At 43.2% G+C, this 20653-nt stretch overlaps 1 protein-coding gene across 2 annotated transcripts in view; it reads left to right on the forward strand.

Annotated features, from left to right (window-relative positions):
* CDAN1 (codanin 1) overlaps positions 1-18782 on the forward strand; it is a 33800-nt gene extending 15018 nt beyond the window's left edge. For both annotated transcript variants that reach the window (XM_086461982.1, XM_086461983.1), the window contains 18 exons: positions 732-940; positions 1722-1836; positions 2619-2762; positions 3422-3588; positions 4196-4277; positions 4982-5071; positions 6663-6717; positions 7758-7891; positions 8607-8710; positions 10181-10330; positions 10783-10846; positions 11354-11432; positions 12342-12499; positions 14016-14123; positions 14498-14561; positions 15741-15943; positions 16679-16786; positions 17499-18782. In XM_086461982.1, the coding sequence (XP_086318108.1) occupies positions 732-940; positions 1722-1836; positions 2619-2762; positions 3422-3588; positions 4196-4277; positions 4982-5071; positions 6663-6717; positions 7758-7891; positions 8607-8710; positions 10181-10330; positions 10783-10846; positions 11354-11432; positions 12342-12499; positions 14016-14123; positions 14498-14561; positions 15741-15943; positions 16679-16786; positions 17499-17624 (2160 nt within the window). In that variant the 3' untranslated portion in view covers positions 17625-18782. The remainder of the gene's footprint in view (positions 1-731; positions 941-1721; positions 1837-2618; positions 2763-3421; positions 3589-4195; positions 4278-4981; positions 5072-6662; positions 6718-7757; positions 7892-8606; positions 8711-10180; positions 10331-10782; positions 10847-11353; positions 11433-12341; positions 12500-14015; positions 14124-14497; positions 14562-15740; positions 15944-16678; positions 16787-17498) is intronic.
* Positions 18783-20653: the final 1871 nt, after the last annotated feature.

Raw genomic sequence — 20653 nt, forward strand, 5'->3', positions numbered from 1 at the left:
AACACAAGAAGACTCTTCTTTACTGTGAGGGTGGCCAGACACCTGAACAGGTGGTCCAGAGGGGTTGTGAAATTCCAGACTGGAGACATTTGGAACCCACTTGGACATGGTCCTGGGCAACTTGCTGTAGCTGACTCTGGTTGAGCAAGAGGGTTCGATTAGATGATTCTAGAGGTCCCTTCCAACCTGAACAGCTCTGCAAGTCTGTGATTCTTTGAGTTTTGAGTAGTATCTATGGGGGGGAGGGATGGGCATCGTTGTTAATTTTTTAACTTTATTTAACCCTGTGGAAAATCCAGGAAAAACTGGCCTGGGAATGCATAGTGCCATATCATGGTTCTTGGAGACTGGGCTGAAGATCCTACTGAGTGGTTCCTGAAGACCATGCGAGTGATAGGTGTTCTCTTCACACATCCACATGTAGCCTGCTAGGTGTGCCTGAGTTAGATGTTCAAGGTCCCTTCCAACCCCTAACATTCTGTGATTCTGTGTGTGATTCTGTGATTGGATTTCTGTCTCTCAAGATCTCTAGGCTGTTTATGGCCCAGGTGGGTAGCAAGTTTTGGCATGAGGGAAAGAGATCTTTTGTACGTGGCTGCCTGAAAAGGCCATGCTTGGATTACTCTGAAAACAAATGTTGTGAGGAAGGGAGAATATGTGGGGTGAGAGACAAAGTGAAACGATGCCTTATTACAAATTTTCCACCTCACTACTCTTTCTGTCTCCTGAAGATGTGTAAAGGTCCTGTTGGTGGTGGCGCAAGCTGGGGAGACACCCCAGACCAGGATGTCCTTAATATGCTGGGTTCTGATAATCTGAGCCGTCTGAAGAGGCTGCAGGAAAGATTTGTTGTTCCTCAGAGCATCAGAGGACCTTGTCCACCCCCTTCATTCCCAGGGTGCCAGCAGTTCTTCAGGGACTTCATCCTCAGCGCAGGAAGGTTAGCTGCCCACAATTCCTATTTCCTTTGTGAAATGTGTGGGCAGGTGGGGAACACCAGCATGTTGCTCTTGCAGCGGGGAGTTGTCCAGAGAGCTTGGGGCATGGTGTAACCTAGGCATAGCATATCAGAAATGTTACTAAGCTGCATAAGGCCACACGTAGCGTTCTTGGCCAGCACGCATGGTGAACAAGTTAATAAGCAGGTTCTGTTTGGAGCATAGAATGTGTTTATGTGTGTGTGCTATGTTAGTCTAGACTATATGGTAATAATTTTCCTTCTATAAAACCATAATATCTTGTCACAGGCCATCAGCATTTCCCAGTGACAAGGTGTGCAGTGCTGCCTAGCAAGGGCACTGAACTGGCCAAGTGTTTTTTGTGCATGAAGGTGAAGAGTTACAGGATGAAGCCAGGTTCATGGATTTGTTCAATGTTTTTTTTCACAATCCACAGCATGGAGGACTTAAGATTCAAATCTCCCGTAGATCACAAGTTCAGTTATTTTACAGCTTCGTGCTTCGACAGATTCATATTATTATCCTTATGCTGGGACTTGCTAAATAACGTCTGTTTGAAAAAGTACAAAATAAGAGTGGAAAAGAAGGGGGTCAGTACTAGTCTCGTCCTTTGCTTTCTTGTTTGTCAAGTTTGTTACACTGGATGTCTGCTGATGCTTGATACAACTCGTGAGACAAGCTTGAAATTTTGTAGTGTGTTAGTAGAGGTTTTACTGCTGTTTTCAGCCCAGTCTGACTCATCATCATCATCTTTTGCTGAAGTTACCAGTTCAATCAGCACCTGATGGATAGTCTGTGCCTGAAGATACTCGAACTGAATGGCCTTACTCTGGTGGAGCATGAGCACAGTGATGGGGAAGCAGATATGGATGAACAGGTAAGCTTGTTTGCATACACATCTGGCATGAATTTCCCTGAGCTATTCCAGTGCCCAAAGAATTACTGACTTGATTGTGGGTTGCCTGGAGTTCCCACCACTGTATTTGCAGGACAAGAGCTTCTTCATTTGGTTTTGTCATAACTCTGCAACTTCATTATGGATGTCTGAGCCCCTTGCCATTTGCTTGTGTGCTTCAGGGTGCTTCGTAGAACTGTATCATAAGAGATGATGCACAACAGTTTGGAAAGCAAGAGCCTCTTTTTAGGTTGTTAGTATCCTGTGTTAGATCAATGAACTAACTGAGTCCAGTTGTTGCACTCAGTTGCAATAGCTCCTTGTTACTTTTCCATGTAGAAAGATTTTAGTTAGAATGCCTGTTCATGCCTGTTCAGATGTTTCTTCACTCATCTACACCTATCAGAGGTGTCACAGCTTGTAGTCTGTTAGCAAAGCAGCACCCAAAGTTTCATGAAGACTTGCAGAGCAGTAATGGTATAAAGGAGGCAACACAAGATCAGCTCTCTGCCCTCTCATTGAAGTTGTTAATATGAAGATGTGATTGAACAGCTGCTTGGTTTAGAAAGCTCTTGGATTAATTTCTTCTCGCTATAAGTGAGGCAGTGGAATGCTTGATGAATAGGTATTTTGGTAACTTGCCTTTATTAAAAGCAGTGATGAAGCTATGTGGCCCTTTTACATGAAGAGAGTGGAAGTTTATGTGGGCAGTTGCTTTGCCAGTTTAGGGTAGCATTGCCCCAGCTTGCTTTTCTTCATTTCAGGATGAAAAGAAGCGTTTCACTGTGGTCCTATTAAGCCTACGACTCCTTGCCAAGTTCCTGGGGTTTCTTGTTTTCTTGCCATATCGCAGTGCGGAGCAACCAACTAGAGACTTGCAAGACTCTGCAGTAGCGTTAAGAAACCAAGTAAGAAACCAGACTCTTCTAAGAAATCTAACTTGGCCTTTTCCTTGACAGGCAGGTTTTCTGATCCAAGGAGGGGATTATGAATAGTTATGCCCTTTGTTCAAAGCGACCCAGTTGTTCCTGGGATGATGTTATATTGTTCTGTGCCCCTACAGCATATTCTGGGGTTGGGAACAGAGGAAAGAAGAGTTTGTGTAAGCTAGAAAAGAGGAAGCAATGCACTGATGGTGAGGTACTCGGTCTTCTATTGTTTCTGCTAATCTGGGGCTGTCATACCAGAACTCTGACCTAGCTAAGAAGACTTGTATTTGTGGTGTAAAATCCAGCTACCAGGAATGTTTTTGTTAGTTTCACACCCATCTCCTAGCAGTGTGTCATACTGAATGCAGGGAGACAGGGCTTAGACTTTGACTCCACTTGTACATAGTCAGGTGTATAGCCTTACTTTTGAAAGTCCCAGTGGGACCTCCGGTTGCTGTCATAGTGTGGTTTTTAGCTCTGCTCGTGTGCAAAGAAATGTTGTCATTAGCCAGCAAGTCACCTCTTATTTGTACAGAAGATGAAATCCTAGAAAGAAAAGTCAAGATATAGATAAAGTTTTTCTTTAAGTATCAAAAGGTAACTTTAAGCTGCTACTTTAACTTTTGTTGTCCGTTAAGACCCTGCCTGTACTGGATGTGTTGAAGCTTCTGAGACAGTCTATTTGGGATCAACGTTCTATCCTCACTATTCCTTGGATTGTGGAGTACCTTTCCCTTGTGGATCATATTGCTCCTTTCCTTGATTACTACAGGAAAGTATTTTGTCTCTTGCTGCAGGTATACAGGTAAGAACTTGGGAAAAGGTATTTGTTAAGAACTTTTCTGTGAAGGTTTGCTTGCTTAGTTGGGGTGTCTGGTGTTTGAGAATGCATGAAATTCTTAGAAAAGTGCCTTTTTTTTTGTGCAAATCATGAGTGCTTTTTATCTTACATAACATTGCAAAAGGAGAAGATTCTAAACTCAGAAATTAATATTTGATTTAAATATGTGGTTTTTCGTTAAGTAAACAAAATTCTTTAAATCCCTACTCACTCATTCTACGTCTGCAGCTGTGAATTTTAAACTTTGAATTTGAACCTTAAACTGACAAGGTCTCCCATGCCTAAATAATGCTCTAGTTTTCTTTCCTATATAAATGAGGAAAATCTGAAGCACGTTCTAGAGAGTTACTTAACACTCAATTTTCCAGTGTCAGCTTAAACCAACTCATTCAGATGCATATGCACAAAAAAGTAGAGCTTGCTCTCCACTCTTTAGGCAGACGAGTAAGGAATGTGTACATGGTGACAAATAGTATAATTAGAAAGTTAATGGTTTGGGATTTTTTTTCCTTAATGAAAATTGAGCTACTGAAATCTAACACTCTGTCTTGCTGCTTTTGCTGCATGGCAGGTTAATGGTCCTTTCTGAAGATAAGGAGATGAGTTTCCTGAACAAGCTGATGATCCTTGCGGTTCTAGGTTGGCTTTTTCAGGTAGAGTCTCCTGTATGCACACAGCTCTTCTGAAGAAAAAGCAGGGCACGGAACTCAATAGAAAACAGTATTGAAATGAATTGAAACTCTGCAAAACAGTAGTTTGTTGTTTTGTTGGGGGTTTTTTTATACTAGTTTTATACTAGTGTGATGTTTAAAGAATCCTCTGCATTCTAATGGAGAATTGTTTTACTTTAGTGGAGTTGTGTGAAGCAACATTTCTTTTCTAATAGGAATTCTAATTGCTGCTGAAACACATCACATTCTGTACTTACAAATCTGCATCCTTGTAAGCAAATTGGCAGCTGGTTCCTGTTAGAACTGGGAGCTCTTGTCACAAAGGTGGATGACTAGCTGGCAACCATGAATTGCTGGGGAATTTCTTTGTCTGATAAAGGGATAGTGTGTGATGAAGTTTTGAAATCCTACCATGCCTCCAATTGAAAGCAAGGTAACTGCTTAGCAGGAACCTGTTGGAAAGGTGAAAGATGAGGTATGGTGAGAGTAAGGAAGGTGGCTTATGTTACTGTGATCAAACTAAATCTTTAATTTTATGGAAAGGTTCTCCTTAGGGCAGAGAGGATCCTTAGTGCTAGGGTTTTTTTGTGGGTGGCAGGTTAGTGAGATTTTACTGTCCTCTTTATCAGAAATGGTGTAAGTTACTGACTGCTGTTTGGGTTTAACTGCTGGGGTTTCTGTTTCAGGTTCCATCAGTCCCTGAAGAGTTGTTTTTTACCGCTGATGTCAGGCAGGAGGAATTGATGATGGATACTGTGACATCTGCTCAGGCTTTGGTGAGTTGGTGCAGTGGCGTGTCCTCTGAATCTGTGAATGTGGGTGGGCCACAGAAATGATCAGGGGGCTGGAGCACCTCTCCTGTGAGGAAAGACTGAGAGAGTTGGGGTTGTTCAGCCTGGAGAAGAGAAGGCTCCGGGGAGACCTTATTGTGGTCTTTCGGTACTTAAAAGATGCCTATAAGAAGGAGGGGCAACCTTTTCAGCAGGGCCTGTTGTGATAGGACAAGGTGTAAACTAAAAGAGGGCAGATTTAGACTAGATATAAGGAAGAAATTTTTTACAATGAGGGTGGTGAAACACTGGCACAGGCTGCCCAGAGAGGTGGTGGAGGCCCCATCCCTGGAAACATTCAAGGTCAGGCTGGATGGGGCTCATGGCAACCTGATCTAGCTAAAGTGTCCCTGCTCACTGCAGGGGGTTGGACGAGGTGACCTTTAAAGGTCCCTTCCAACCCAGACTGTTCTACGATTCTATGACTTGCCATGGCCTGAAGAGTTCAAGATTTTATCAGGAGCTTGGCTTCAGTGCAGCTGCATTGAGCATATCTAGGCCAATGGACGCGATGCCCCAGTTTGTCCAAGTGCCTCAGTTGCATTGCATCCTGGGTTGTAAACTGTGTGTGTTACAGCTCTGGGGCTTGCTGCAATGGCTTGCAGAATAGGTGCCAAGTTATGCTGGAGGATCAGATGCTCTTTTGCTACTCACTGGTTATTGCAGTACAAGGTGAGCTGAGAGAACTGTTAGCTTTTCCCAGAAATGAGTAATAGTAATGGTGAACTCAGCAGAAGTAAGATGGGACTATAAGAGCAAGGTTGCTGTCTTTGTAGTAACCTGTTTTCTAGTTGCATGATAAAGGATACCTGAACTGAAAATAGTATGAGCAAGCAGAAAAGGAGGTGAGCTTATGGCAAGCCTGATGTTTCAGATAACTCCCAGACATGCAAGAGAATCCATAGTATTCCTTGAAAAATGAGCTGTTATGTTTGCTAAGGTATCTTGTTCTATTTTTCACTGTCTTCAGTGGCAGAAGTAAGATGCAGAGATCAACTGTTTTTGTTTTTTTCCCAAATGAGTGTAGTACACACTGCTGCATGGATGGGATCTGAAGTTGTTTTTCCTTCCATGCCTCTAGCTGTGCTGTGTAATATTGAGGTGACATTACTCCACAGTGCAGTGTTCCTGTGAGTCTGAGTGAAGACACCTGTGGAGCTGTAACACATAGCAGACATGTTTCATTTATTCTCCTCCATGGACAGGTTTCGCTTCTATGAGTAGCAGCTGTGGCAACAGTCCTGGTTCCCTTCTGTAACGTTAGCTTTCAGCTGGGCATTGGCAGTGATGAGAAGCAAAGGTTGAGCTGCACTAACTAAATGCAGAGCAGCTCATTGCGTGTTACAGGGCTGGGCTGAACGCTTGGGCTGCAAAGTTCATAATTTTACTGTGGATTTGGAATCCAGTTATTTTTATTGTTTTCATGGAAAGGATGTTCTGAAACCAGCCTGTGACCACGCGTATGGGGTTTCTGACTTGCTGAAGACTGTTTCTTTCCTGCTGTATCCTTTCAGCACTTTCTTCCTTTTCTCACCAGGACTCTGTACCCTTGGTGGATCAGCAGTTACTTTATACCTGCTGTCCCTATCTTGGTGAGTATTTTATTTGTATTTGTTATATAAAGAAAATATATTCGTATATATTTATTTTTATTTATATTTGTCCTTTGGTACTGTAAGTCCTCAGATCATCTTTCTTACCTCTCCTTATGACTTCAGGTGTCAGTTGTGTATGAGTCAACCTTGGTAAAAACCTGTATTGCAGAAGTTTGTGCAGCTCTGGATAGTATCTGGTGAAGCTGGGGGAGGGAGGCTACACAGTCAGGGTAGTTGATCAACAGACCTTGAATACAGAAGGACAGGGGAACTCACCCTTCACAAGCTGGAAGGAAGCATTATAAGGAGTAAGTGTATAAGTTTTCTATCCAAGGTATAGGGAGAGGTGTTTGCACTGTGAGGAATGCCTTGATCCTTCAGCATATTTCTGCTGCGAGGCAGAGGGGAAGAATCCTCTTGTGCCCTGGTGTTTTATCAGGTGGTTGTTTGAGACACCTTTTTCCTGGGATCTGGCTGCCACTGGCGAAATACCTTTCTGTAGATGATAGAGTCCCAGATGGTGGGATGGCGCTCTGCTTCTTGGGACTTAGTTGCTAGGAAAACTGTATGTTAAACCTGCATCACAAAAGCTTCTAGGCGTTGAACGTGTCTTCAAGCTTTTCCCTTGGTATTTTTAGGGGTTCAGGCTTCTCCCCTGGTATTTCCTCCTGACCCTGTTGGAATTTTGTGTAACTGTGCTTGCCTTGTTGTCCTCGTAGACTTTACAGTTCCCGCTTGCCATGCTAAAAAGGGCTGCATGGAAATGACTGCTCCCTGATCCTTCTGAACAAGTTCTACGAGCCAGGGAGCTTTTTGGAAGCCTCCTCTTTTATCTTCGGAGCCTTGCCTGCTTTGCTATGCCCAGCCACTTAAATGGGTGGGATGCCCCTCTGCTTCTCTGAAACTTAAGCTTTCACAGAAGCTGACAGAATCTGCTCTGGAAACAAGACTGACAATGTGAAAGTCTCTCTCTTGAGTTTTGATTTGTTCCCTTGCTTATGGGGATGATGACTGCTTTTGCCTGTTTTTGTGTACAGGTGAGCTGCGGAAACTACTTGCCTCTTTTGTGGCTGGTAGTGGAGCAAAAAATAGTGGCTTTATAAGGAAAATCACTCCCACAGCTGCAGAGTCCTTGGCACCCAAGGCTTCTGTCGCACAGCGGAAACTGCAGGTAATGAAATTAGGGAGTCACAAGGGCAAGCAGGGCAGGAGAAATTGTGTGAGGGTAGGGTACGCAGTGGTATGCTAATGCCAGGGAAACAAAAGAATGAGCCTAGGCAGCAGGGAACATTGTGTTTAACAGTTGGGTATCCTTATTCCTCATTCTTCCTGTTATAATCATGTGGCTGGGATACCGTGTGGGTGTTGAAATCCGGATAACTTCAGTAATTATTCTTGCAATTGGAACAACTAGCTGATTTTTCTGTCTGACGCCTCTTTAAGGTAAATGTTGGTATGTTCCTCATATTCTGTTTTGGTTAGATTGTAGCCATGCTTTTCACCAAAAGAGCCAGCTGTGTTGCAGCCTACAGGATTACCACCCTGTAATTAAAAGAGAGGATCCTGTCTTTCCAAAAACAAACCCTGTGTGGTGATTCACTACTAGTAGGTGCTGTCAGAACTCTCCCATTCTTCCCTTTACTGGGCATTTGCTTTTGTAGCTTCATAAACCCTGATAATGAGCTTTGGGTTAAATGGTTAGAAGGAAATAGGGAGCAAATATTTTACAGGGGTACTGAATGCTACAGTAGTAGAAAGTTCTAGTGTAGGCTAATTGTGTGCCTTTTAGCACAATTCCAGATGGTAGTTGTGTCCATTCCTGTGTGGAGGAGAGGAGAATCTGGGTGGAGTGCTCTAATCAATTGTAGCACTTTTCTCTTGAACAGGTAGAGTTGGAACAGGCCTTCTTCCACAACCAGCCTCCCTCCCTGCGGAGGACAGTTGAATTTGTGGCAGAGAGGGTGGGATCCAACTGCGTTAAGCACATCAAGTAAGTGCTGGTAATCTGTTCTGTGACTTAAGAAGTAACTTTAATGAGGCAAAGAGTTGGTCCTTTAAAATTGTGTGTATGGGGGAAAGAAAGCTTCCCGCAGAGTATGCAGAACACCAAGGCTGTATAAGGCTATGATAGTGGGATCCAGCAACATCTGATTGTTGTCATAGAGGGGAATTTGTGAAGGGACTGAAAGAGGGTTATATGACTGTGGGAAACATGGAATGTGAACATAGTGCAGTGTTTTGAGACTTTATATCCCTTTCACAACATTCTTGCTGATGATAAGAGATTCTCAGGTCAGAAAGGACCTCTGGACGTCATCTGATCCAAACAGGGCCAGCTTGCAAGTTAGGTCAGGTTGCTTGGCACCTCTTCCAATTGAGCTGTGAAAGTGTCTAAGGATGGGGATTCAGCAGCTTCTTAGTATTATGTTCCAATGCTTAATTTTCGCAGGCTTTGTGAAAAATGTTTCCTTGTATCCTATCAGAATTTCCCTTGTTCCAGCTTGTGTATGTTGCCTGTCAACCTTTAGCTTTATGCTTCCTGGAAGAGTCTTGTTCTGTCTTCTTTATAACCCTTCCTTCTCCCTTCACCTTCTCCTCTTCTCCGGGCTAAGCGAAACCAGCTCCCCTAGTCGCCTTGTGGGTCGTCTGCTCCAGCATCCCAGTTATCTTAATGATTTTTTTCTCCTGCAGTCGCTTAAATTGTCAATGGCTTTCTTGTGCTGGGGTCCAAAAGCTGGACACAGTACTCCAGATGCAGCTTCACAGTGGTGAGGGATGCAGTAACTTCCCTTGGCTTGCTGGCTGCACTGTTGCTAATGTCAGCCCAGTATAAGGTTGGCCTTCTTTGGACACTGCTAAGTCATTTAGCTTGTCTACTGGGAACCTCAGATCCTTTTCAGCAGAGCTACTCCCAAGCCAGTAGACCCCAGCCTGTACAGGTGCACAGTTGCTACCATGTTGTCAGCCCATTTCTCCACCTTGTCACAGTCCTTCTGAATGGCAGCCCTGCGCTCCAGCGTGTCACTCAAGCTGGCTGAGAGTTTGCACGGTTGCGTTGTCCAACTTGTTGAAGACATTAAACGGTATCAGCCCACAAGGAATGCTGGTTGTAGTGGGCTGCTGTTGACATCTCTGAACTTCTCACTATTATCCATTGAGAGTGTAAAGGTGTTGCTGACAGAAAAGATACCTGTAACCATATATGCTTCTGTTAAAACCTAAAGGCTTTTGACTCTTATGTCTTAGTACTATATTGGTATCTTCATTGCTGCTTTCTTCCTTATGAGAAGAACAAGGAGATGGTACAGTACTAAACACAGCACAATTAAATCTTTTTTAGCAGAGTGGTTTATTGCATTTGAGATGGGTATTCTTCTAAATTGGGGAGAACAGCTGGTTACAGTTAGTGTGGACTGTTTCTTGCATTGATTTCAGTCCGATTGTTCTTGGTTTTTTACAGGGCAACGCTGGTAGCAGAGTTGGTTCAAAGGGCTGAAGTCATGTTGCAGGATAAAGTGAAGGAGGAGGATGCTAATCATGACAAGCTGCTTGAAGAGGTTTGCGCTCATCTGTATGAGGAAGGGGCCCAGGCACTCATCAAAGGCAGAGAGTAAGGAGGAAAAGTTATTTAAACTTGTGCCTTCCCTTCTTATTGCGGAATCTAGAGGCCTAATTGGGCTTGGCCTGTCGTGCTCAGGTTCTGGTAATTATAAACCCTGACCTCTGCTCTTCTTAGGGTGACTGTCTGCTGCTCCTCCAGCCAGTTAATGCCGTATTTGTAGGAAGGAATAAAGGTGCTGTGTGTCCCTCTGCATCCAGCTCCAAACAGACATCCACTGCAGCTATTTTATTTCCCCTCTTTGGAAAACTGAGTATTGCAGTTTGGTGGCTTGTAATTGTTCTTTCCTTGTCTGGTTCTTCTGATCTGGCTTACTTCACTGCAGTCTTCAAACTGGTTTTGACTGTAAGAGAGCGTGTGCAAGTTGCTACAGTAGTGAACCTCTGAGTGTTGTCCAAAGACTTTGACTAATCCCATGGCACTTTTTCTTTCTTTTCTTGCAGATTTTGCAAAAAGAAAGGTCCTGAAGCAGTAAGGGTGTTATTGCCAGAAGAGACATCTGCAGCAGTATGTATTTTCACGAAAACTTACTAAAGACCTTGACTTTAATTCTGGACAGTTACCATTTTTCCATTGCTACTTCGCTTATCCCCCAATAGCTTAGGACAATGGAATCTGCTGACGCCCTCATGTGAGGACTAATAGCTAAGGAGAGTCACCTCTGCCAGGCTGCCTTGAATATTCTGACTGAAGTTATACTCTAGCCTATGGCTAACTGTTGAGACTAGAATGGTATATAAATTGCATTCCTCTTGCAAGGATAATGCTTTAGTTTTAGCATCAGCTTCCCCGAGAGTTGATGGAGTTTGTATGGGGTTGATGACCTTTGGGAAATCAAGATGGGTTGGTCCTATGCCTCAGAGTATGAGTTCCCACAGAGGTGGTGGTGCTCTGTTTAAACATTGCATGCCAAAATTAAGCTTTTTCCCCTCTAGACTTCCTTCTGAATTCTTACTGACTACAGTGCTGTGCCTGGTAGTAAATCTCCTATCACTTGTTATCCTCCCTGTAAAGGTTTTAAGTAGTGCAGAAGACATTGCAGTGGAACTGGCTACTGAGAAAGCCTGTGGCTGGCTTTCTGCCAATATTGCAGGTGAGTCTCCTTACCCTGAACTGAGGCTTCTAACCTGTGTATTGTACTCTTTTTCTGAGATCAAGGGGTAGAATTTATTCCGGTGTTATAAAGTACTTGGTCCTACTCATTTTTCTTTTAGTGGGAAGCATGCGGTTGCTCTGTCCCTTCTTGTTTAGGAGTATGCGGAATGATTTCTAGCTCCAAGAACCTTCTTCAGGGGTTTTTCAGGCTTGGCCCATGTAAGTGATTTTTAGTTATGGAGGCTCGTAGGATGCTGAGCATGACACCGTATGTCCATGTGTACAGAGTGCTTCTGAAATCTTCTGTGAAACAAACACCTCTTGGACTGGGCGTGTTTTCAGCAGGCTGAAGGCAACTGTGATCCTTTTACTCTGTAATAGTGCTCTGGCAACTCTTCAGAATCTCTGAAAACCCCTTGTTTCAGGAGGTTGTGCCAAGAATCTAGGGAGGAATAGCTGGCACCATTTGCAGCAGCAGGAGTTCAGTGTTTTGGATGCTGGTCAAAACTTATTTTGGTAGAAAACATATGGCTTTCATGGGCACAGTGGTTGAACTGGTATGATCATGCTGATTCAGCTTTCTACTTTGACATTGCTTCCTGGCTTAGCTACTCTGTCCATTAAACCTGCTGAAACCTGATGGAAAATGAGTTGTTGTTGGTACCTGGTGGTTATGGGTGGCTGCCTTTTAGAGCTGTGAGTTAGTGCACTCTCTCCACCTGTGCCTCTGCCCGTTAAATATAATAGGAACTCAGAGTGAGAAGGGTTTGAAAGTGTAAACTATCCTTTCCTCATTCGCCGTGGCCCTTGGAATGAGAGGCTAACAAGGGTAGTGTTTGGAAAGAGTTGTCTGCCTCACTGGAGAGAAATGCTGAAGTAGGCAAGCTTTGTTCCCTGTTCTTTGTAGCACTCATCAAAAGAGAAGTGAAGGCAACCTTCAACAGGATGCTGAAAGTCCCAGGACTTCCCTTGCCTGGTGAGGATGCTCTGGAGTTGAGAAGGGACTGCCCTCCAGGCTGTCAGCACTGCGCTCCGTTTCCCTCCCAAGTCATCAACGAGATTAAGGTACAGTGTTCACTTCCTGGCTTGCCCTAACTTCCTTTTTATTTTTCACATTGGTGGGGTTTTTGCTTGCTTGTTTTTTTTAAAAGGGGATGTTCTGGTTGTAAAGAACTGGCTGTGAGGAGTGTTTAGGAAGCACAATGGCAAGGTCTCATGTTTTTTTCATCCCCCTGCTTGCTGTCTATGTGTAGATCAGCGTTCCCTGGTCAGGAGCCCTATCCCAAATACAGGATTTCCTGTAGCGTGGCAGTGCCCTTTTTGATGCAAGTAGCATAGAAACCATGGTATGGTGAGCATTGTGTACACTATGCTGAAGAGTCAGCTACTTCTTTGTAGACCTGCTCTTTTTATGGAGAGTCTCCTGGTCTCTGTTCACAGTATTTCCTGTTGGTTCTTTCAGTTCTGTGGAACTTGGTAGACTGTCCTATCTTAAACACCAGGAATTCTATATTGACTTAAGTGTCAGATGAATCTGTACAAATCTGTTGAAAGATTTTTGCCAGTCCACGTCTTCACCTTCATTCAGCTATAACTGGGGAGAATCAGCAAATCTTAAAAAGAAGGAGATGGTATGGACTTAATTTCAGCCTTAGATCCAAGCAATTTTCCATTCAAGCTGGTTCAAATTACACTTTGGTCTTTTCTCCTGGACTTTTAGAAGGTCACTGTTCTTGTAAAAATCATGCAATTCTATAACCTGTGTGAGTAACCCATGAGGAAAAGAATTCTAAAAACCTAACTTTTTTACCTTTATGTATTCTACCTATTTTTTTTTTTGCTCCTTCTTGTCTGTTTGAGCAATAATATTGGATCTCGCTGTCACCGCATCCCCAGCAATTGTATAAGAATGAGTACCCATCCTTTAATACTTTCTTGCTTGAGCTAAAATAAAAAGAGGAGGGTAAGGTATGTGAGGAAACCAGGGGCTTTTTCTGTAAACTCTTGCTTTTTGAAGATACTTCCGTATGGTATCTTGAGATACAGCTTTTAAATTTTTTTTTTTCTTTTGATTTCCATCCTGGGTTTCTGATACTGGGTGGTAAACTGCTGGTGATAGAAAATGCTACCACATGTAAAACTGGCTAAACCAGTTTTCATACATAACCCTATTAGGGCTCTTCATACTCAGCTTTGTGTCGCCACTGAAGCTACCTTGACAATACAAGAGGACCCTGGATTTCTGTAGCACTTCCACCCTGAACTTGCTTGTTGCAGTATCAGATTTATCTATCTACAGCTTTCAGAGCTACTTACTTTTAAGAAGGATGAACTCGTTGGTTGCCCTCTTTGACTTTGTGAGCATTAGTGAGAACTATGGTAGAAAATCAGACATAGGTAAGGTTGTGAAAAATTCAGCTTTAATCTGTCTTGTGCAATGAGGAGGATACTAGTTTAATTTTTTTTTTTTTTAATTGAGGACCTGAGGGCTATCTATGAACTGCTCTGTCATAGGTCCAGAGATCTGTTTGTGGAAGTGCAGGATACTAACAGGTGAATTACTGTTGTCTCTTTCATCAAGGATGTGCTCTGTGTTGCTGTGGGCCCACGGGATGAGGGTGAAGTAATTGACTACGTCTGGCTGGAGTGCTTGCTAGGAAGATTGAGTCAGACACTTCAATGCAGAAAGGTAGAAGTAGTAAAAAAAAAACCCAACAACCCTTGGGCCATTTTGAGCTGTCATCATACCTGTAAACTTGTTAGTTTGCCTTGCCTCACAGTTGAGCTCAGTTGAACAGTTTTTGTCTGAGCTCAAATGTAGCAAAGCTGCACTGCATTTTTTTTTATACTGTGTAGATCTGCTTGTTACTTAAAATTAGCCTTCGTGGATCCCCTTTTCATCTGTGATCTTCTCTTTCCATCTTAATGGTCTCCTGATTACAGCTTGTGCTTCTTGCTGTAAATTGCCTGCTCTTCTCTGATATTTTTATCCCCTGCGAAGCCCTGTTTTGTCCAGTCTGCAGCATGGGGACGAAGATACAACTTGGTTTTTGTGTTTTCCAGTTCATGTGTCCCACATCAGAACAGCAGCTGGCAAAGTGCACGGTTGAGTTGGCTTCTTTGCTGGGTAAGTCAGTCGTGATAACCTATTTAGGACTCAAATCTGTTATTACAGTTCTCTTAAATCCTTGGGATCAGAGACTTCAGTATTTAGAGCTCTTTCGTGTCATTGAGTCTGCAATTTTTTTTTTTTCCTGTCAATTTGGGTGGTTGCTCTTACTTCCTTCCACCTTCTGCAAAACAGCATTCTACTGTCACTAACCAGCCTTCAGATCTGGTGTTCTCATTCACATCCCCATTGTTTTTATTTACTGATACCTTCATTTAAATATGTGAGACGTTTTCCAGTATTTCTGCCTCTGAAAAGTTACCACTGAGTTGTTTTTCGCTAAAAGTAAGGGCCTGTTCCCTTAAATTACATTTTTATGGCTCTTTTTGGAGAGAACAGAAGTAACTTGTTTTCTGTGTATTGTGACTTCTGTGAGCATTTTCAGTTTTTTGGGTTTTTTTCCTCCTTTTGCTGTAATGTGTTAAATACAATGGTTTTCTCAGCAGGAGTTCATGATCTGGATGCGGACATTTTCTCCCTGGGCAACCTTCTAATTTCTTGGTTTAAGAGCCTTCTTAAGAAGTTTTATACATGGTTCATTCTTTCAGGAAGCAGTTCACATCTGAATATTGTGAAATTTCATTCTGGGGGGCAGCAATGTAAATCTGCCCCCTTCCATTAGCCCATACCAAGGAAGATCTGATATCGGCCCTCTGTGTATGTTTAGCTGCAGTTACACTGCTCAGCTTTACTTTCACTGGTATGAAGTTACACAACTCTGCCTATAGTCAAAACTATGAACAAATATTTAATCTGTTTATAGATTTAAATGTTGTTTTACCGTGTTACTCTCATCCCCTTTGGGGTAGCACCTGGGTCCTCTTTAATTAAACATTAGGCTGACTTTAATTTAGTCAGTCATCTTTCAAGACTTGGGGCTGTATGCCAACAAATGGTATTCTTTTCTCTGAGTAGTATAAATCTCTTCCTATGTAATATACATGTTTGTATAGTTTCAAAGCTCATAATTTTGCGTGTTCCTGAACTCCAGCCCTCTTAGGTTCAGTGATTTACACTGTGTGTTAACTTCAATTGTTTAGGTACCAGCTGTGCAAAATATGTTGTTGGACCAACACACCTGTAGTCATAAAAGAATAATGCAGAGATAGGAGTTTACCTTTCTTCCTTTTCTTACAGTTTCTGATCGTGTTCCTCTGAGTCTCAGGATGAAGTCTGGAGAGAAGACCTCTGAGAGGCTGCCTGTGAAGAGTAATCCCACCTATAGCCTTCTGAAACTGCTGCTTTCTCTCTGGAAGGAGGACTTCAGGACTCCTGTTCCTGTGCAGCTGATCTTCAGCAAGAAGAACGTTGGTTATCTTGCAGAAGTTAAGCAGCAAGAGGTAAAGCTTATTCCCATCTGTGGAGTTATGCACTCTGATCTGATACATTCCTGTCAGAGGTCTGCCTGCCCGCAGTGCTCACTGCTTGCATAAGTGAGGGCAGCAGGATTTGGCCTGCTGTTAGCTGGAGTTGTGTCTGCAGGGGCAGAGAAAGAGGACTGTGTGCTGCTTCTCCGTGTTTGGTACCTGTCTTGGGGGGCTGTCGGGGAGGCATGTTTTGATTTGGGAACAAAGGGCAAACTGACCCATTTGGCCTGGGACATTATGAGGACCAGACACACGTGACTTTGTAGTTGGTTGCGTTCGTGTGTCTTTTGTCAGCTTTTATTTTTGCATGTGTACTGGTGTTATAAGACCCCTGATATAAGGAGAGAATTGCCCTGTTTGGTTGCAGGCTAAAACCAGCTTATTTCAGAAGGTAAGAAAAGAATTTATCAAACTGTTTGTGAACAAGCAGGAATTAAATACTTGGTGTGTTTGGAAACCAAGAATTAGAAATTTTGAGACCTTACAGTAGGATACGATGTACAAACCAAAGGAATTTTTTTCACTCCTTTTGGATGTTGCTCTTTGGTGTCATTCATTACCACACCCAGGTAAATAATGTGCTGTCTCCTTTTGTTCCTTTTTCTCACATTCTGATCCAAGAAGAAAAACATGCATAGTACAGCGATAAAGAAACAAATGCAGTATCTTTTTTTTTTTGAGTTGTTAATATTTTTTTCTCTTCTGCAGTGGGATTTGTTCCTTTTCATGCTTCACGGTCTTGTAGAACATGAACTAATGAGAGCTAGTGAAATAGAGAGTTGTTTGCATAGCCTTGAAGAGCTCCCTTGGCCTGCAGTAAGTAATTAGATGTGTGTGAGCAGTAAGTAAAATAAAAAGTGAAGCTACGTAAACAGTCAATCCTTGTCGGTCTGTTTCATGTAGATGAAGCCCATAACCTTCCCTATCTCTAGTTCCTGCTTAATGCTGCAGGACTGGCTTCCAACAAGCTTGTTAACCATTACTAGTGCTTGGCTGAAATCTGTACTTGTGTGAATCCCAGCGTTGCCCATGCAGTGGAAATCTTTCCAGGAAAACTGCAAACCAGTTTGGAGACCAGCTGGCTCAGTTACAAAATGTGTTTGCCATGCTCCAGCTGAGAATGACTGTGTTGGGAAGAGTCTTAACTGACCAGATTTGCATTTAAACCTTTCTGCCTCCTACCACCAGAGTGTGGGAGGAGTCGGGCTGTTCCAGCCAGAGTCAAAATGCAGGAAACTGCCCAGCTCCCTTGCTACCAACGGGCAGTATTTCAAGGCTGGTGCACGTATTGGAGATGTTTAACCATTTAAACTGTGGCAGTGATCTTTCCTGAGAAGGGTGTGGGGATTGGAGGGGAGACTGAACGTGTAGACCTACAGGCATTCATCTTTGCCATCCTTGTCTAGGTTTCTGCACTGGAAAACTATCAACAACATATTTAACCTTGTAAAGTTCTTTTCTAGAAAGATAAGTAAGCCTCTTCGTTCACATTTGTTAATAAGGGTTCTCTGGTTTGTATCTGTTACAGGATTTCTTAAAAGAACTGGAAATGCTGTCCAGAGTATTTGTATCAGAACATCATATAGAAGAGCCCAGGACTAACATCTGTGAGCTGACCAGACAATCTCTAGGTACTGTGACAGCACAAAGTTAGTGGAGGTGGACTCTGTGGACAAAAATCACTCGTGAAGCTGCAAGTGGGATGTTCAGTGTTTCTGAATGGTCTGTGAGCTCTTTGCTGGGAGCATACTGCAGATGAGAGGTTACTTTGTGCAAAACCGGCACTGGCCTTTCTGTTCATGGACCTTTTGCCATGGTGACTATGCTGAAGAATTTACATCAGCAAATGGCTCTCCAAGTCAAAAGTCCTTTAAGCACCTTGATCATGGCTCAGAGCAGCCCTTATTTTTTAGACTCATAGATAACTTTTTGTACTTGCGCAGCAACAGGCCGGGACAACAAACCCAGGAGTCAATTCCAGTGAACAAGTTACTTCGTCATCAGAGAGATGGTGGCCTCGTGGCCATCTCTTCTCTTAATGTGATTTCTTGTGCTGTCTTTTAGCAAAAAAAGACTGTACTGTCGGGGGAGGGGAAAGGTGAACCTATATGACACGGAGATGAGCCTATATTTATTTTTCATTGTAAGTTCAGTTTCAAAGGTTTGATTTTAAGACTCATTTTAAAAGTCAAACCATATTAAATATATACACCAGAACATAGATGGTATTATTCTTAAAGAATGTACATGCCTAAGTGTTTTTCCATCTCTTGTTGGAAACAGAACTTGTAATTTCCCAGGATTTTTAATAGCAAGGAGGGAGAAAATATCTGTTTATATTTTTTACTGAAGACAGTATTTTTGAGACACTTTTATAGTATGTGAACACAAATGGTGTCTGGCTGCTATTCACTGTTTTTTGTAATCCTTCTTGCCTTGAGTTTCGGTTTTATCAGACAGGAAGAGCTGCAGCAAGAAAACTACAGCCTGGAAGAGCAGACAAAACTGTAGTGAAAAAGCACTGTAACATCCCCTGGAGAGGTGGTTTTGAAGGGAATCCTTTTCATGAAGGACAGCGGGTGTTTTCTGCCCTTGCAGATCATCACCAAGGGTGTGACCTCCCATTCATCCCCACTTATTTCCTTAAATTGGGGTTTGTGGTAGGGCCTGCTGGTGGCTGGCAGGCTATTTGGTGTGTGCTAGCTGTCTCATGGGATTTCTCCACCCCATAGCAGTGAGGGTGGTATTTCCTTTTATCTAAGTGTGTCGTGTTAGTGCAGGGGTTTTTGTTTGGGTGGTTTTTTTTTTTTTTTTTTTCCAGAAAGCAAATACTGTGTTATGTAAGAACAACATCTGGACAAAGCAAACCCCGGGGCTTTTTTGCTTGCTAATTACCTCTTTCCCTTGTGTCAGGGAGAAAAGGTAACATCTTAGAGGCAGTGATTTAAGAAAAATCACAAACAGACTTAATTAAGTAGAACTGTGGCTTCTCTTAAAATGTATCTGCTACAGAGGGAGAAACATCAGTGTCTGAACTGTACTGAGATTTTTCTTGACTCAGTTGCTATGTGCTGCGTTGAAAGATTTGCCATGTTCCATCTGCATGCCTCGTTGTGGGGGTTTGCTGGTGCGCCTGAAGCAGAGGGTCCCTAGAAGTAGGCACAGTGCGTATGCAGCAAGGATGTGGTAATACTAATTGAACTAGCAAGTACAACATCTCTTACCATACCTCCCCCCTGAGGCTGAGTGTTAGGGGATGTTTTGCTGCAGATCTTATTTGAAGTTGTTGTTTGTCACAATAAACATGATTAAATGTCCTGTTTTGTGTTCAGGCTGTTGATATGTAACCTCTTTGTACTGGGATGGAGCACAACAAGGGGCCTTGCCACAAAGCTGAGGCAGAGAAAGTATAGTCATCTCCCCTGCCCAGCTTGCTGCTGCTTTGCTTACACTGAAATAGAACTTTATTTTGTTATATAAGGGAAGGGGTGTGTGGAGCTGGCGGAAGGGGGCAGAATCTGGAATCCATAATGCTTAAAAAGGTGCACTTGGCTCTGGAACTGACTTCATTTGGGTATTCTAAAACTGTCTGCATAGGTACCATGGCCACATCTGTTTTCATGACGTCAACACACCTGAAGTGTCCTTCTCTGATACAACACACTTGGAAAATTTTATTTAAAAGGTGACCAAGCCCCAGGGGCAGTTTACTACTTCCAGCAAGCATAGTTGTGCCCTGTGGGGCAGAAGGCAGGCAGTTCTTCAGTGGGAACCAGCAGGTAAGAAACACCTCTGTTTCCATGTTCTTATGTCTTAATGCAGTCACGGTAGTTCCTGGGCATGCCATGGTACTCAGCCTCGTAAAGCCAGGCACTCGGCTTTGTAACTAAACCTTAGGAACTGTTGTATAGCACGCTGTTACCTGCCGAGGGATAACCAGCAGTGGGCCTGCTCTCGTGAGGATGTGTGACTGTCTGCAGTCCTGCTGGGCTGGCCGACTCCTCTCTGCATGAGTGCTTCAAGCATTGTACCACTTCCCTACCTCTAGCTGTGGTGCAGGTGGCCCTGCCAGGAGAGCAGGAGGGAGAAGAGGGCTTGCAGCACACTAGGGCAGAGCGTGGCCTTCCTTCTGTTGGTCCTTCCTACTGCAGACTCTTAAGTCTCAAAAGAAAATAAGGAAAACTGGCATTGTATTAACTTTCGTCTGGATGTGCAGGTCAGAGGAGTTGTGTAACTCAGGAAGAAGCTTTGGCCAGTGCCTTGTTTCAAAACGAAGCAAAAAACCCCTTTGCTCGGACCAGGCACTGCGTCCCAGAACCCAGCTTTAAGCAGTGCCTGGCCTCTTGACACTTGTGCCACCAGCTCATATTCCATGCGCATCCCTCAGCAGGCAAGCAGGAGACCTACATCTTCTGTCACAAGCTGGCCTTTATGTTATTTCTCCATCCAGCATCGTTCCACAGATGGTGTCCTAGCTGGAGCAAAATAACATGGGGCACGTTTTCTTGTGTAGAAAATACCATTTATTGTGGATATGAAAATAGCAATCTTGATTAAGAGCAGAGATGCAGCAATAGGTTGTACGATATAATTGGTTCGATCATCTACTGCTCAGCAGTAACTTACAGGAAGTTGGGTTTTGCCTGGTATAGATTAACAAATTAGAGATCTGCTGGGTTTTTA

This window comes from Leptosomus discolor, chromosome 3 (assembly GCF_034619465.1).
Source record: "Leptosomus discolor isolate bLepDis1 chromosome 3, bLepDis1.hap2, whole genome shotgun sequence".
NCBI lineage: Eukaryota > Metazoa > Chordata > Aves > Leptosomiformes > Leptosomidae > Leptosomus > Leptosomus discolor.